The sequence below is a fragment of the Rhinolophus sinicus genome, chromosome 4 (assembly GCF_057876585.1).
Source record: "Rhinolophus sinicus isolate RSI-liver-muscle chromosome 4, RSI-T2T, whole genome shotgun sequence".
NCBI lineage: Eukaryota > Metazoa > Chordata > Mammalia > Chiroptera > Rhinolophidae > Rhinolophus > Rhinolophus sinicus.
The window spans coordinates 112,821,507-112,838,584 of NC_142504.1; the positions used below are offsets into that span (position 1 = coordinate 112,821,507).

Genomic DNA, 17,078 nt, shown 5'->3' on the forward strand with positions numbered 1-17,078 from the left:
GTAGTTGATGAGGGTGGCAGTTTTCAGAGAATATTCACAGCTTTTACAAAAGAAGGTACAGAATTAAAATATCATATTACCTAAATATTCCCAATGAAACAGAATTTATAGTAAAAACATAATTTCTCCACTATCTGCACATTACAAAACAGACTGTGATTCTGTAAAGCGACTGGCACAGGCTCTCCCCCATATGTTTCCAGCCTCACACGCCGCACCCCCGCCCCACACACTGCAGCCCATGCTGTAGCAAGTGCAAACCTCACCAGACCCTGCCCTCAGAGCACCAGCGGATGGCCAAGCTCCTCAGCACCATGTGCAGGAGAGAAAGCAGAGCCTTGTCAAGCCCAGCCGCCTCTCTCATCGTTTCTAGCTCTAGCACAGGTCGTGCTCCAGTTGTTTGCATCCCCCACTAGCCCTACGCTTCACCACCAGCCACCACTACCCACTCCCCCTTCTCATTCTCCTCCCATCTGCTAGATCAGAAAGCTTACCGTTATTTGCTTAGCCAAGTCATAATCATAACATAAAACTCAGTTCCGTCATGACATACAAAAAGCCCTCCCTGAGATCCCACGTTGGGAGTGTTTTCAAGCATCCTTGGCAATAAAACGTAATTAAAAACATAGCAGTGACCTTGAAAAAGAACCTGTGTCTCCACTGCCTCATCTATAAATGGGTCATCTGCCTTACAGGGTCATGATTAAATGACCTCATAAACACAGCGCTTGATGTTTATCACACAGTAAGCGCTATATTTAAAGTATGACTGTTTATCCTTCCTCTATGCTTCCATCTGTTTTACTCATGTCACAATAGAAGTATCTCCCACAAGAGTGAAAACTGCCGCTTATTCACCTTGTATCCCCAGTGCCTACCATATAACAGGCAATCAAACAATGGTGAACTAAATTAACTCTGGACTGTGGCAATAGGAGGGAAGGCGTATGCTAGTTAGAGATCCCATTCACCCAATTATAAACTCGCAATCTAGTCCAATCACCCTTACTGGATACAAAGCCCTTCCTCTAGATGCTTTCCAACCCTCTGGGCCCCACTTGACCTCCAACCAGCAATTCTTCCAACATGCCTGGTTTCTAAGTTACCAGCTCACAGCAGGTCAACTGGAAATTTAGAAGCAGCGAGTCATAAAGAAGATAAAAAGGCTGCTTTTCATGACATTTTAATGACAGGAGTGACAGAGAGAAGGCAAAAAAATGAATAGAACATGGCCCCAGGAGTCTGGGGTTATGTGCACGGTTGAAGATTCTGCCTCCTTGAACCTAACTTACCATGTGAACAAGGAAACACCAGACTTGATCTCATAGGGAAGCAAAGAAGCAGTGACGTACGTCAGGTCAACCTAACTTTCACAAGCGTTTACCAATAAATATGTTAACAAAATATAAAAATTTCAGTAAAAATATTTTTTATTTTATTTACGTCGAGTGAAATAAAAAAATATTTAGTTGGGGGGTGGATTTCTTTGACTATGCTTACACAAACTGAGTTAAGAGTTCCAGACGTGATTGTTATTACCCTGTTTCCCCAAAAATAAGACCTAGCCGGACAATCAGTTCTAATGCGTCTTTTGGAGCAAAAATTAATATAAGACGGGGTCTTAAATATAACATAAAACCCGGTCTTATATCAATTTTATATTATAGTAAAAATAAGACCAGGTCTTACATTAATTTTTGCTCCAAAAGATGCATTAGAGCTGATTATCCAGCCAGGTCTTATTTTCGGGGAAATAGGAGTATTTTGAAATATCTAGAGATTTGATTCTATATGCTCAGGTATTTAATTTCTGAACTGGTAACACCACACTTACTATTTTGTCCCTTTAATGACTCACCAAAAATTCTGGTTCTTTCTTTTTAAACTTGGCAATAGTAAGAAATTCTATTTGTTTCTTTTTATTGATATATAGTCAACATAATGAGATTTTTTTCTAGGAGGCATTTATTCTTTTAAACAAGTAAAAGTAAATCAAAAACAATTTCAAGCAGTACTGCTTTATTTAACATTTCTAACATACCAATTGGCACTTGTACCACAGATTTAACCTTTAAAGTAAAAATAATTCATTGAATCATAAAAGATCAGCAGCCAAAAGTTAAAAGTGAATGACTAACTTTTACAGATAAATGTTCTGGCCAAGAAAATTTAAGTTAATTTAAGAAGCAACTGATAAAACAGTCTTCACACTTCTAAGGAAAAAATCACTTGTTGAAAACCTTCAATATGTGAAAATCTTCTAAAAGTACTAAAAAATAGTGTAATAACCTTAAGGACTACAGAGAAACTAAGATTAAGAAATATCATCCCTCTTTTATAGATAAAGAAATTGAAAGACTTGAAACAATATACCTATGATAAAATATTTAATTTGTTTCTCTTCTCAAGAAATTTGTGTTATTAAAAAAAAGTTTGGAGGCGGCCGGATGGCTCAGTTGGTTAGAGCGCGAGCTCTCAACAAGGTTGCCGGTTCAATTCCCGCATGGGATGGTGGGCTGTGCCCCCTGCAGCTAAAGATTGAAAATGGTGATTGGACTTGGAGCTGAGCTGCACCCTCCACAATCAGATTGAAGGACAACAACTTGACTTGGAGCTGATGGGCCCTGGAGAAACATACTGTTCCCCGATATTCCAATAAAATTAAAAAAAAAAAAAGTTTGAGTTTTTCACACATGGGTACTGGTATCAGGTAAACATCAGTATTTTGTTTATTTTTCATGTTCTAATCTCTATTCACAGGGATTTCAGGCAGCCTATAACAAAGTTTAATAAAACACAGACAGACCTAGGTCAAAACAACATAAAGAGAAAAAATTTAGAAAATCATGAGAGTCAAGATATATTTTTATGACTAAATAAATTTTGCTTCCACTTCTCTGACAATGGAAGGGAGAGAGGAAGGGGGATAAGTCACCAATTTACATTAAGAGACAGAACACCAGTTCGCCAATGAAAGCAAGTCTATCTGATGGTAATTTCAAAATAACATATATAAAATGACAAATGATTTAAGATGTATTTAAATGTAAAAAAGGATTTGATTTACAATTCCATGGAGACATACTCTAATAGGTCACAGATTTCTTAAATATTGTGTTGTAATATAATATCCCTGAGGCTCTTGTACATGTGTTAATTACTCATGCAAAATATTACATATCAAAACACTTCAAAAAAAATAAAATACAATGCCATATTTTCCAAAAATATCTTCCCTAGTGAAATACCAATAGCAAAGAACAAGGCCATCAAGCAATAAAATGAACCACTAATAAATGCAACATGGCTATATCTCAAAGTAATCATACTGAAAGGAAAATAATGAGACAAAAAAGCATACAAACAATGAGTTCATTCATATCAAATTCTAGAAAAATGCAAATTAATCTATATCCTGGGTGTACCCATTGTCAAAATGTATCTAAAAACTTTAAAAAACATATGCAGCTTTGTATATGTCAATTATACATCAATAAAGCCATTAAATGCCCACATAAATACCTTTATATACACAAATATGAATGAACAATATGAAATATTGCAAAAGCTATATGAAGAAAATATTCCTGAGACAAAAAAATCAAGACTTCAAAAAATGGAAAGATACAGCACATTTTTCCCAAAGTGTAAAGAGTATCTTTGTAACAATGATTCAAAATCCAGAACCAAGTGTTTAAAAAGAAAGTAACTGATAAATCCAGCTACATAAAAATAAATAAATAAAAGCTTCTGCATGACCAAAAGTATCATTAGGAGAGTAAAAAACAAACAAACAAGAAAACTACCAGGGGAAAAATTGCAACTTGTTTCAGAAAGCTAATGTCCTTAATATATAAAGAGCTCTTAGAAATCAAGAAGGAGAACAAATGACCAATCAATGACCCAAGAAAAAAATGGATAAAGACTTGGACAATTTAGAAAAAAAGAAATGAAAATGGACCTTAGAGTTACAAAAAAGGTGTTCAACTTTACTCATTGAGAAGTGCAAATTAGTGCTTGCTTCGGCAACACATATACTAAAATTGGAGAAGTGCGAATTAATACTACATTGACATACAATTATCTCACTTATCAGAATGGCAAAAATGTGAGGTTTGACTATAAACCCTACTGCTGACTCCGTAGAAGAAAGCACATTCTAATAAACTTCTGGTGAGTAACTGAAATAGTATAACTGTACAAGAGACTGTGACAATATATACAATTAAAAATACTTATGTTTTGATACAGAAATCCCACTTTTAAAAATCTACCCTAGGGTCGGCCAGTTGGCTCAGTTGGTTAAAGCACAGTGCTCATAACACCCAGGTCACCGGTTCAATTCCCACATGGGCCAGTGAGCTGCGCCCTCCACAACTAGATTGAAAAGGACGATTTGACTTGAAGCGCATAGATCCTGGAAAAACACACTGTTCCTCAATATTCCCCAATAAAAATAAAAAAATAAAAAAGTCTACCCTAGACACACTTGTATGAAATGATACATGCACATTTTTCATTTCAGATAATTTATATCTGCAATTACGTCCATCAATAGGAGACTGGGTGAATAAACACAAAATGAAGCACTTGCAGCCTATAAAGGAGACTTAACGATCTCCACATATGGACATGGAATAATCTCATACCTATTATTCCACACATACAGGATGCATTTTTGGGTTGTAAAAACAAGGTGCAAAACTGTATATGGCATACCACCTTTTATGTAAGACGTGGGAGAGGGAATAAGAATCTACACACTTATTTGCTCACATTTGCAGAAAGTAAAATAAAAATGGAAAGAACAGAATGGCAGACAGACATCTCTACGTTAGTTCTCTGAAGAGAAAACAATTCCCAAAAGTGAAAATAAACGGAAATAAATCTGACTGTATATTGTATGTTGTGTTGGTAACATAGAAAAGAATTCTTCCAAGGAGTTTAAGACACAGCGTTTTGACTGTATATTCTTAGTGAGATTTACTCTAAGTCATAAAGAACTGCAGGGAAATCTTGAACTTTATTAGTTATGGACTATACTAATATTAATATTGCTATTCTGAAACTACTTAATGTATCCTGAGGGTAAAGCTAATAAGTATTTATGTTGATATTGCTAAAATCAAAGACTTTCTATCAGCGACAGTACAAGTACAACCAAAAAACTACAAGTTTACGATCAGAGAAATAGCAATTTAGACTCACAACTCTTTAAAAATACATATTTTCTAGTTCTATTATGAGAAGGAAAGAATGATATAACAGTAACTAAAAGCAGCTATAATGGCCCGTTTTAGTCTTGATATGCATTCCCCCACTGAAAGTAACCAGACTCTCTGAAAAAATGGCCCGTTCCAGACTACATACAAAATAAGCTTGGGATATACTGTGTCTAAAAGACAGAAAGCTTTTAAAAGCTAATGAGACAATGATACAACCTTAAAAGAACCAAAGTAAAATGAAATGTAAAGCTATTACCCACATCCCAAGGAGAACATGGACTCTCACCATATCTATAGCAAAAAGGCTGTTGTCATCCCAGATATCTGCTGAAATTGCTTCACCAATAAGGATCACATCCTCTGCAAGCAATTCCAGAACTCGTATTATCATCTGTCTACTACCTAGGAAAACAAACGGGAGAGAAAAGAAAAAAAAGTGAACTTTCAAATACACAGCTGAATATCACACGGCTCAATCCTCTAGTCACACCCCCCAATTCCTATTTCTTTTCATTTTTTTTGATGTTTTTAGAATTGTTGAAAGAGATGAATAGGGAAGTCACAGTCTACAACTACCATTAAAGATTTCGTTCTGATCACAACAGTATTTAACTACAGCAAATCAAATGTGCTCATAAGTGGGAAAGACGCTCGAGAGTAGCAGGGTGGCCGGTTAGCTCAGTTGGTTAGAGCGCGGTGCTCTTAACAGCAAGGTTGCTGATTCGATCCCCACATGGGCCACTGTGAGCTGCGCCCTCCACAGCTAGATTGAAACAACTATATGACTTAGAGCTGATGGGTCCTGGAAAAACACACTTAGAAAAAAAAAATAGAAGAGTAGCAATAATCTAAGACAAATTAAAATAATTTTTCAGAGACCATCCACATTACATATAATACTCGTATGTGACAAAGCACCAGGTCAGTCAGAAAATGCATTCTAAGAATTTCCTATTTCGTACTGAAGGCTTAAGTCTCATTATAAACGAGTATTTTCTCACACAGGAACTGCCTGGGAAGTTAAGCTGGGACTGGAGCGACTAAAGTATAAATATCCATACTGGCATTTGCTGAAGAAACGTCAGGAAATTCCATGTGAAATGGGTTCTCAAGCCTATACTCACCTTCAGCTCTAAAAAAAATCCAAAAGAAACTGCTCAGTTGCACCCCCAGAGCCGTCTCCTTTCTCTACACAGACAGAGTGACAAAGGCATAACACGGTCCCCAATTCTAAGTGAGGTGAACATTCAATCAAGACCTTCCTGTTCCACATACAAAGGTCAATTTCTAATGAATAAAAGTAAAATAAACTACCCGATCAGAAGGCTCCAAATTAATTGTGTCATTAGAGCAGCTGGAGAAAGTTCTTTTAGAAATCGCTTATGACTTTTGAACAATTACAAATTATGCAATAATTTACTACAAAAGGGCAAGAGAACATTTAGAAAATTTAATGTACCAAGGTACAGCTTTATAATTATCAATCTGACTTTTTACAGCAAATTAAGAAAAGGTTAAATGCAAAATCATTAAATCTAAAAACATTCTTCTCAGTACACCATGCTGACAAACATATATAATATATATATATGTATACATATACATGTCCCTCAAGCGGGACTTAAAAGAACCATGCCCATTCAATGCATTTTTAACTCAGCCAGTATAAACAAAACAAAAAAAGACAAAACTCATTTATTTTGCATTTCTATCTTCTTTACCTTCAAAATGCTAAGCCTCAGTTTCCTCATTCGTAAAATGGGAATAAAAGCAGTAACCATCACTGATGGAAGGATAAAATGGGTTGGTGTGAGGAGTGCATCAAATAATGCCCACGAAACCACGTACAAGAGCCGCGCACAGCAGAAACACAACACATGGTAACCGTTGTTTGATTTCCAGGCTGCCGGGCATCGGCCACTGTGCTACCTTTCTTAATCCTCTTTACTAACATTACAACGATAACCCAGTGAATAGTGAAGCACAGCTTTGCTACTTTACCTGGCACATTTGAAAGAAAATGTAAAACGTTCCAGTTTTTTTTAATTTTGTTAAGAAAAATTACTGCAAAAGTAAGAATTCAGTTGTAGCCTCGTTTTTAACATGTTTCATAGCTTAAGTAACAACCGAGTAGGAAGAATGAGCAACTCAAAAAGTTTCTAAAGAGCAAAGGCCAGCCTTTTTTATCCTGGTCTACTCATGTCGATCCACCTTCTCTCACTTTCTGGAGTTGCACTGACTTTTCAGTGCTTCCATTTAAAACAGCCACACAGACGTGAGTGAGGCCTGTGCAGAAAAAGCCATAAATGGACGGGGCAGAGAACGACTCAATGTGAACAGCGTTCCACAGCGCCCACATTTCACTAAAAGATTAAATTAAACACCGTGTTAGGTTCTTAGGAACTGGTAACCCAACAGATAAGGGAATACACATCCGAAAGGTCCTAACACAGACGGTGTAAAAAAGAATCCTAGAAACTGCAAAACAAACACAAATTATGTAAAAAGAACTATGACGTCCAAAACAACTCACCTGTTAAGAGAGGGACTGCTGCTTCCAGGACGGAGACACAGAACTGGGGGAGGCTGAGCTGCTGGAATTGCAGTTGCAGGGTGTCCTCAGTTTCCAGCTCCGGAAGGTCTATGTGCGTCATCTCCAAGGGTGAAGGGACCGAGATCCTAGAGTTCACGTGAGCGTGACTGCTGCTCCCACTGCGAAAGATACAATGACAACCCTCGGACACAGAAACAGCCCACACGCACATTCCCTGCATCTGCAGCCTGGTGCAGTGCAAGCCTCGTGGCGGACATAGCTAGACTGCTTCCTATGACAATTCTGGCCAGATCTGCAGAAACCCTGACGAATTTATGAGATTAAAACCATGAAGAGGGCTCCAAATTCTAAAGGAAACCAAAAATGCATTGCTATTTTGCTTTTCAGACTGATGTTCTCAGCATGTGCCAGCATTCCTATGCAGCGGTCAACATTAGCACTAACCACCCTGCAGTGACTCTCACCAAATGTTCCAAACAAGGCAATGTTAACACATGAAGAATGCTAGAAAATGTCAGAAAAAACATGATGAGAAATGGATTACTTTATTTAATATTTAATACCTTCAACATCACATAATGATTTGGAAAATACACCAAAAAATGAAACACCCCATCCTTCTTGGCTTTCTTCATAAAAATATTTCCCCTTGTATATAAAGTGGTGGGGTAGGGATAAAAGTGCTACCGACAGGCTGGAACCTCACATTTACCAAGAACCTAAAATATTGACTTTTGATGTCATCCACAATTGAAGCTGAGTCACAGGGATACCCTAATGCTATCGAACAGGTAGCATTCCCAAAATTTAATATGTTTTGTCATTTCTTCCTTTTTCATATACCAAGTACCACATAATATGGAAATGAGCCAAGCTTCTCTGAAATTCTGAAAGGCCCCGTATGGAAGTTGTTCACTCAGGAGTGAAAAGTCACAAGCAGGCAGCACACTGGCTAGAGCGTCGAGTGAGGGAGGAAGGCTTTCTAAGACGCAAGAGAAAAGCCAGGCCCGATGCACAGCAGCTACCACAGAAGGACTAGGAGATGGGCTTCAGATCCTTCTGTCCACAGCGCGCCCTGCTCTTTACCAACTGTGCAAACTGGGGTAAGGCTCGTGGCCTCTCCAAACCTCAAGTCTGCCTGGGAAACCATCATCGTCATCATCATCATCACCAGGCCCACCACGGGGTTAGTATGAGGAAGACTAAAGGAGATAAAGCAGGACAGCACTTGGTCTGACGCCACGCGACAGGAAGCATGACTCAGGGTTAGTTTTCAGCAATGTCACAGGGAAAGGATCGAGCCAACAGACGTTTATTAGAATGACACCACGGAGAGGAGCGATGATAAAATGCTTGTAGCCTAAGGATATGGTAACAAACACCATGCCAATCCCTTTAAAAAAATCTGCATTTACACAAACAAATAAATACCATCAATTGTACACTTTGAAGGAGTCTTTGTTTTACAGATTCTCCAATCATTCCCTTTAATAGTAAACACTGATGCATTTAAATTATGATTAGACTTACAAAAATGAGTTTAAAATATTATCAAAATGTATCTATCACTTAAAGCTATAATTTTAAACTAAATCACATTCCACTTGGATCTGGTAAAAACAATTTAGTGGGTCAGAATCATCATTCTTTTTTTAATGAAATAGAATGGACAGAAAATGCCACTCTCTGCGTAGCACACAGAATCAGTACTATTTTGTGAACATTTTGTTTTGGTGGACACACATTCACAGGCACAGGCAGGTACACATACACGTACACACACGTGCACACACACATATACAGAGTATGTGTCTGTGTACTGGGGACTGAGTTACAATGTAATATTTACTTCTTGCTGAGGATCATGGCCAACAAAATATGAAAGCCACGGATTTAACACAAGGCCGAAACCTGTGGTAATGTTTCAAAAGAGAAGACAGAAAAATAATGATCTCCGTCGGAAATTAAAACACACACACACAAGTTAACGAGGCTTGTCTGGTCACCTGGAAGACGCTGCGTCCCAATCCTGGCCATCTCCTCTGGGTCGCTGGCCTGTGCGTCCAACCACAGACGGCCGGGGGCTACTGCTCCCAGGAGAAGGATTCTGAGAATGGCGAGTAACTCTGGCTTCATGACAATAAGACACAGAAGAATTTTGAGAAACTGTGTCTGGGAAAAGAAAAAAGAAGAATGTTATCCCTTAATAGAGACAGATTACTGATTATGTAGTATTTCTAACAATATTAAGAGAGTAGAAGCGCTTCTATAGCAGTAAAAGTAAAGGTCAACCTTTTCTGCAAGTATTCACTTAGCACGTTTAGCTTTATATTTAAGTAACCTGATTATACAGAACCTTCTAGCCAATACTACTTGCTTATACAGTAGAGACTGACAAGGCAGGAAACCCAACCTCAAACCATATGCAAAACTTAACTCAAAATGGATCAATAATCTAAAGGACAGTTAAAATAATAAATCTCTTAGAGGAAACTATAGGAGTAAATCTTCATGACCTTGGGTTCTTAGATATGACACCAAAGGCACAAACAACTAAAGAAAACATACAGAAATGGACTTCCTCAAAATTCAAAACTTCCATACATCAAAAGACATCAAGAAAGTGACAACCTACACAAGAAGAGAAAGTATTTATAAATCATACATCTGATGAGAATTTAATAATATCCACGATATATAAACTCCTAAAACTCAACAACAACAACAAAAAAAACCCAATTGAAAAATGGGCAAAGGACTTTAATAGCCATTTTTTCAAAGATGATATATGAATGGCCAACAAGCCAACATGAAAAGTCACTAGGGAATAACTAGTTATTAATTAGTAGTCATTAGTGAAATGCTAATCAAAACCACAATGAGAGACCACTTCACAACGCCTAGGATGACAGTGATTAAAAAAAGGAAAAGCAGCAGTGTTGGTAAGGATGTGGAGAGATTCGAAGCCTCATACATTGCTGGTGGGACTGTAAAACGGTGCAGCCACTGTGGAAAACAGTGTAGCAGTTCCTCAGCTCATCACAGAATTAACATCTGACCCAACAATTCTACTCTTAGGTACATACCCAAAAGAATGGAAAACAAGAGCTTAAACAGATATGTCAGTGTTCACTGAAGCATTATTCACAACAACCAAAAGGTGGGAACAACGTAAGTGCCCACCGACACATAAATGAATAAACAAAATGTGGAATGGACATACAATGGAACACTATTCAACTATAAAAAGGAGTGAAGTTCTGACATGTGCTACAACATAGAAGAACCTTGAAAACATTGCGCTAAGTAAAATAAGCCAGACATAAAAAGGCAAATATTATAAGATTCCACCTGTATGAGGTACCCAGAATAGACAAATTTAGAGACAGGAAGCAGATTAGAGGTTATCACGGCTGCAGGGGAAGGAACAATGGGGAGTAAGTACTGCTTAATGGTTACAGTTTCTGTAGTGGTGAAGAAAGTTGGCAAACAGATAATGGTTATGGTTGTGCAACAGTGTGAATGCAATTAATGCCACCAAATTGCACATTAAAAATGGTTACAATGACATATTTTGTTAGGTATATTTTACCATAATTTTTTTAAGTAGGTAAAATAAAGGCATTTAATTAGGTAAAATAAAGGCAAAAAAAAACCAACTCTCCAAGAGCTTCTCACTGCACTTCAAAGAAAATACCAAGTCCTACCGAGACCTACAAGTCCCAGTGCACTCTGGCCCGGGACCTCTCTGATCTCCCCTCACTGCCCTCTCTACACCTCCCCCCTCACCCCCGGTTTACTACTCTCCACTCACACCGGCCTAACTTCTGTTCCTCAAGCACGTCTCCCTCATTGCTGAGGCCCTGACCTCCTGGAAGACTCCTCCTGCAGCTCTTCAAGTGGGTGGTGCCTTCTCACCCTTCAGATCTGCTCGGACAGGCTTTCCCTGACCTTCCTATCCACGCAAGCCACGTTTCCCTGGTCATGTTGTCAGCCATCCTGCATTTCCTTCATACACTTCTCCTTATCTGAACGAATTTGTTTATTACCTGTCCCAAGTTTCTAAAGTATAAGTTCATAAAGGCTGGAACCTCATCCCAGTTTTGTTCTGTGTTATACCCCCCCAAAACTGGCATCTAGTAGGTGATAAATAAGTATTTAATTCCTGGAGAAATCTTCAGAGATTTAATCTATTTTTATCAACATTATAACTCTTTTTCTGATGAAGTACAGGGTACCTGGAAGCTCTCTGTTACCAGTCATTTGCAGAATGCTACATCTCAAGGACAATGAGGAAACCCCACACCCTAAGATCTGTAATAAAGCTAATGTGAAGCATAAATATTCAAGTCGCATAGGATCAGAAACTCACAACAGAACAGCGATTAACTGTGAAGCATGATCACAAATCCCTGTAATTTAATATCCAACTTTCAATGCATACTGTGTAAGTGCACAGAAGCCCTAAATTATAAACAGGTTTGACAAGGAAAGCATAGTGCTCGATGTGGCCATTAGGTGGTGCTTTTTCCCTGAAAAGTGGGGTCCTGTGACCATACAATATTAACAGCATCACAAGTTACATCATTTTCATACAATACAAATTGGTATTTTTCAACTAAAGCAACTTATTAACATAACATATAACTTGCTGACATAGCCCAAATCCCACATAAATAGCTGGATTGAGAATCCTAGTCCCTAACTTCCAGCACTATGTATGCATGGAGGAAAAAGATAAACCCCTTACAGATGTCTCTTATCAAAAAGAGAGGGGGGCAGGGGGGTTGGATCACGAGTGGTTCTGTCATGCAGTTTGTTTTCAAAGATGATAATTTGATTACATCAAGGAATGGGGAATTTGCCTTGTGAAAAATCATATACAGTAAGTGTAACAGGGCTCTCAGAAGAATCTGGAAACATCGCCAGTGACAAATAAATAAACATCAATACCTTGTTTACTAGAGAAAAACCCTGGGTCTCGGTGGAAGTTAAGTCTGTTTCTCAAATAGGCGCACAGCTGCTGCAGGCAGGACGCTGACTGCAGGGCCAGGCGATGTTTCCCGTCTCCTCCGAAGGCCAGTTTCAGCAGAAGGAAGAGACTCTGAAGTGAACGAGAGCAGTGACCACCATCAGGGAAAGAAGGCTGGGCTTCAGAGAAGAGTGTGCAGCGTAAGAACGCAAGCAAGTTGCCAAATTTTATAAGACATAAGAAACAGAGACGATTTAGCATCATGCAAGAAGACGGGTCAAAACAAGATACAATTTAAATACAACAGCAGTGTTGCATATATTCCAATCTGTTAGGTGAGGACCTCTTCTGAGAACACAGGAATTAGTTCCCATTGGAGACATTAAGTCTCAAGTACTTTTCAGAAATCACATCAAGGCTTCTGCATCGCAGACAGCTACATTTTAGTAACAGCACTGACAACGGCCACCTGTGGACTCACCTGCCACTCACTGGCACGCTTTTCAGTGCTGTGATGGCAGAGCCAGGGCGCTGAGCCCTGCCTAGATGCTGTGGATATGCCCCATCCCCGACCCTGGGTCTCAACGGCTCTACGTATCAGCCGCAGACTAGACTGCAAGGAATCCAGCTCTGCTGCTCAGAACCACCATCTGGTTCTTCCACAGCCGCCAGCACCGGGCCGTACGCGTGCCAGACACACACAGATGCTACTCTTAATGTTCAGAGGGGTTACTGCTGCCCAACCTCAATCTCTCAAGTCTCTTCCCCCTTGAGGTGACCCAGAAACGGTCAATTCCAGGAGTACAACTGGATAGCCTGTGTCCAGTGAGACCACCTCCCGTCAGAACTACCACTTCCCAAGTAAGTTAGAGAATAAGCATGGTTTCAATCACCCAATACTTCAGTTTTAAATATGGTAGTTCACATTTCCTGCCCGAGGACACCTACAATGCAAGTTTGTTTCCTTGCGAAAAGTTCTCTATTTCAAAACTGAAAACAATTACAGACGATACAAACCTGAACGATTTTTGGCCTTTGAAGGAAAATCTCAGCAGGAAAATCTTGCATGATGACGTCCTTTAATAGTTCACAGGTGTTCCAGATTAAAGTGTGGTTACTACTTCTCAGCGAGCTACAAAACATAGTATATTCATTTGCAGGGTTTCCCTGGACCAGATTCCAAGTAACCGAGTGGCGTGATGACTCTGTCCAGCTCCTTCGGGTCTCAGCTGAGACATCCCTTCCCCAGGAAGCCTTCCTAGATCTCTTCCCTAATCAATAAACAACTCTGGGGTAGGTGCTTCTTCCACAGGCCTAGCGTGTATTTGGTACCATGGTAACTGCATGTTCACTCTGTATCCCCCCATTAGAGCCTCCTCGAGAACAGGGACCACGTGGCCGCCCAGAAACTATCACAGAATCCAATGGAATCCACCAAACGAGTTAGGAAATAAACCAGAAAAAAATCTTAGTAAGTATAGAGTAAAATCCTAGGAATTAGATTCCTTACTGTTCTTCCCTATTCTGGGTAAATTACACTGGGACACCCCTCAATACTGCCCTACTAGGGGCATAGCAGTTGTTCATCCCCCACCCAAGACACTGAACCCCCTGCCTCAGCCCAGCTCCAGTCCACTACCCACCAGCCACCACCCGCCACCACGGAGTGCACCACAGAGCACGTCTCCCTCAGGGACTGACTCACACTGACCCACTGTGTCCGCCCTGCCCCTCCCCCATGTACATGCCACCTCTTCCGGATGTTGCTCCAAGAGAATGTACTGAGCCCTCGGAAGTGCCGCCATCAAAAACCATTCAGCAGCCTCCCCCGTCTCTGGCCCTACCTCTCGCAAGTTGCTCTTTATTTTCCAGATTCTCACCAAAAAAAGACACACTCATTTGTTGTGGCATTCACATAAATTAAAAGTTTCAGCAAAAAAATGAAACTAGACATTTAGACACTCTCTAAACTTCTATAAATCCACTATCTACTTTGGGGGCTAATAACCAACTAACATCCATTACGTAAGATCACAGGTCCCAACCTGATCACAGAACCCATGTTTTAAAATGTACTGTCTACTAAAAATACTGCATTTATGTTTAATTTTTCCACTTTTCTTAAGGAAAGGCATCGCAATGGCCAATCAGAGACTCTGGTAAGAGATGACTCATGTCACCAATGAGCACATAAGATTCCAACCACAGAAAAGAAACTCCATGTGTGACCTGATTAAGGCAAACAAATTTTCTGGCCTGCCTTGAAATACTGAAAATCATTCCCATCTTCCCATCACTACCTTTCACAGCCACTTAGTATCTTTTTGACTGGTGAAAATGTATACAATTAACAACCAGATTTAATGGCTATCAATGGACCCAAATACCTGAAATACATCAGGTACCGTACCTTTCATTAGAGGAGAGAACGTGTCTGTCAGTGGTGGTCAGAGGTAGCCAAGGAAACGTAGAAAACTTCAAACACTTCACAGTTTGACTCACTGTTAATGGAAGAGCAAAACTTACTCCATCAAAGAAGACACTGTTCACAGACACAGAATGCTAACAGTAAGGCTTCTGCTTTAAAACAAGTCCCCAAATAAAGTTACCTCGTACAGTAACTAAAATGTTCGAAACAAGTGAGCTGCACATATATTCCCTCACAGGATAAATAACAGAGCTCTTTGTTCTCAATTTAAACAGAACTCACATATTATTATGAGAAGAAAAGCATTCAACACAAACCAGTATTGAATAACATCTAGAGTTTCAATTACATTTTCTATTTTACTGGTGGACCAGAACACAGAGCTTAAATTTAACATAAAAGGAACTGGCATTTGGAGATCTTTAACTGGAGAAATTAAAAATGATACAAACATAATCATACACTATATTTAATTAGTCATGTTCAAATATCCTAAATGGTGTTAGATGTTTATAATTCTTTGACGATGACTTGAAGACCATGAGGCTGAAGATCAAACATCAGTGCACCAAATTTAAGAGAAATCAACACAATCTTAAATGACTACTGTTCACATTACATTTTAACAGGTTTTCCACACACCTCCCTTCCCCCCCCCCCGGTTTATTGAGATATATCTGACATATAACATTGTATAAGTTGAAGATGTACAACCCGATGATTTGATTCATCACATACCACAAAATGATTATCACAGTAGTTAGTCAACATCTCCGTCCTCTCACATAACTACCACCTTTTTCTTATGGTAAGAACACTGAAAGTCTACTCTCTTAGCATTTTAACACATCTTAGATTGCACAAGTTAAGGTGGCAACACTGAGAAATAGCACCTACATAAGCCCTTCGAAATGACAGTCTTTCTGACAAATGCTTTGAAAAGAGCACAGTATCGTTAAATTCAGATAACAGTACTATTAACTTCCCAAATACAGCACAGTGGCTTCTTTCCAAAATGCTAACATAAAAGCAAGCTTTCCTTTCTAAGGGCGAAGCAAGAGGCATGGAGGGAAGGGCAGGTTTATGGTGCACACATAGAGGTGTGTTCCAAACAAGCCATAGCACCAATCCACAAGTTGCAACTCAGAACAAAGCATTACCATCTCACATGTCCGTACTGTTTTCAACAGCTTCACTCCAATACCTACATTCCCATCCCTGGAGATACTCGCTCCCTTCAGAAATCTCTCACTGTCACTCAGGGAAGCCTCTCGGCCACATACACAAAGAACTACTGTCTCAAAACCAAAGCCTCACAAAACTTTTCCAGAAAGGAAAGACAGAGCATTTTAATAGCTGAACAAGCTTTCTGGTCTTTCTTATGCTTATTCAACCTGACAGTTTCTAAAAAATGTTTAATAACAGAGGGCTTCCGATGTGAATTAAATCCAATCCCTGACATCAGCAGATGTACCCTGGACACAACCTGTTCATTTCAACTTCGCAGGCAATAAAACGTGAAGTGTGTGCTTACTTAACCATTGCCTACCTGCAGCCCCTAGGAGAAAGGTTTCACCCTTTCTAAGCCTCGGTTTCCCCAACAGTAAAATGGGGATACTGATACTATCAATCTCACTTATTCAAAGAAGGTATACTGAGTACCTAAGTCCTTTTTGACCTTGTTCTGCACACGGGGGATAAAGCAGTGTTTGCAGCTATCACTAAGCTTACAATGAGGGAAACAAGAAGCAAATATGTAACTTCAGATCGCGGTGTGTGTTAGGAAGCAAACTAAACACAGACGGTGATCACTGGCTAGAGTTCTCAGGAAGCTCCCTTTAAGGAAGCGGCATGTGAGCGCAGGCCGGACACAGCCACGCACGGAAAGAACTGCATGAG

General features: G+C 39.4%; 1 protein-coding gene across 7 annotated transcripts in view; it reads right to left on the reverse strand.

The window, feature by feature from the left end:
* The window catches only part of RTTN (rotatin), a 126,627-nt gene that overhangs the window by 107,104 nt on the left and 2,445 nt on the right, over positions 1-17,078 (reverse strand). For 6 of the 7 annotated variants that reach the window (XR_012498707.2, XR_012498705.2, XR_012498702.2 and 3 more), the window contains exons 5-10: positions 15,162-15,252; positions 13,769-13,883; positions 12,733-12,883; positions 9,786-9,951; positions 7,759-7,937; positions 5,512-5,627 (exon numbers count right to left, since the gene is read on the reverse strand). Coding sequence is in view for 2 of the 7 variants with exons in the window: in XM_074339859.2 (XP_074195960.2) it covers positions 5,512-5,627; positions 7,759-7,937; positions 9,786-9,951; positions 12,733-12,883; positions 13,769-13,883; positions 15,162-15,252 (818 nt within the window). In the remaining 5 variants the exon portion in view is untranslated. Of the gene's footprint in view, positions 1-5,511; positions 5,628-7,758; positions 7,938-9,785; positions 9,952-12,732; positions 12,884-13,768; positions 13,884-15,161; positions 15,294-17,078 lie in introns of all 7 variants that reach the window. The other variant, XM_088798038.1, reaches the window with a different exon arrangement.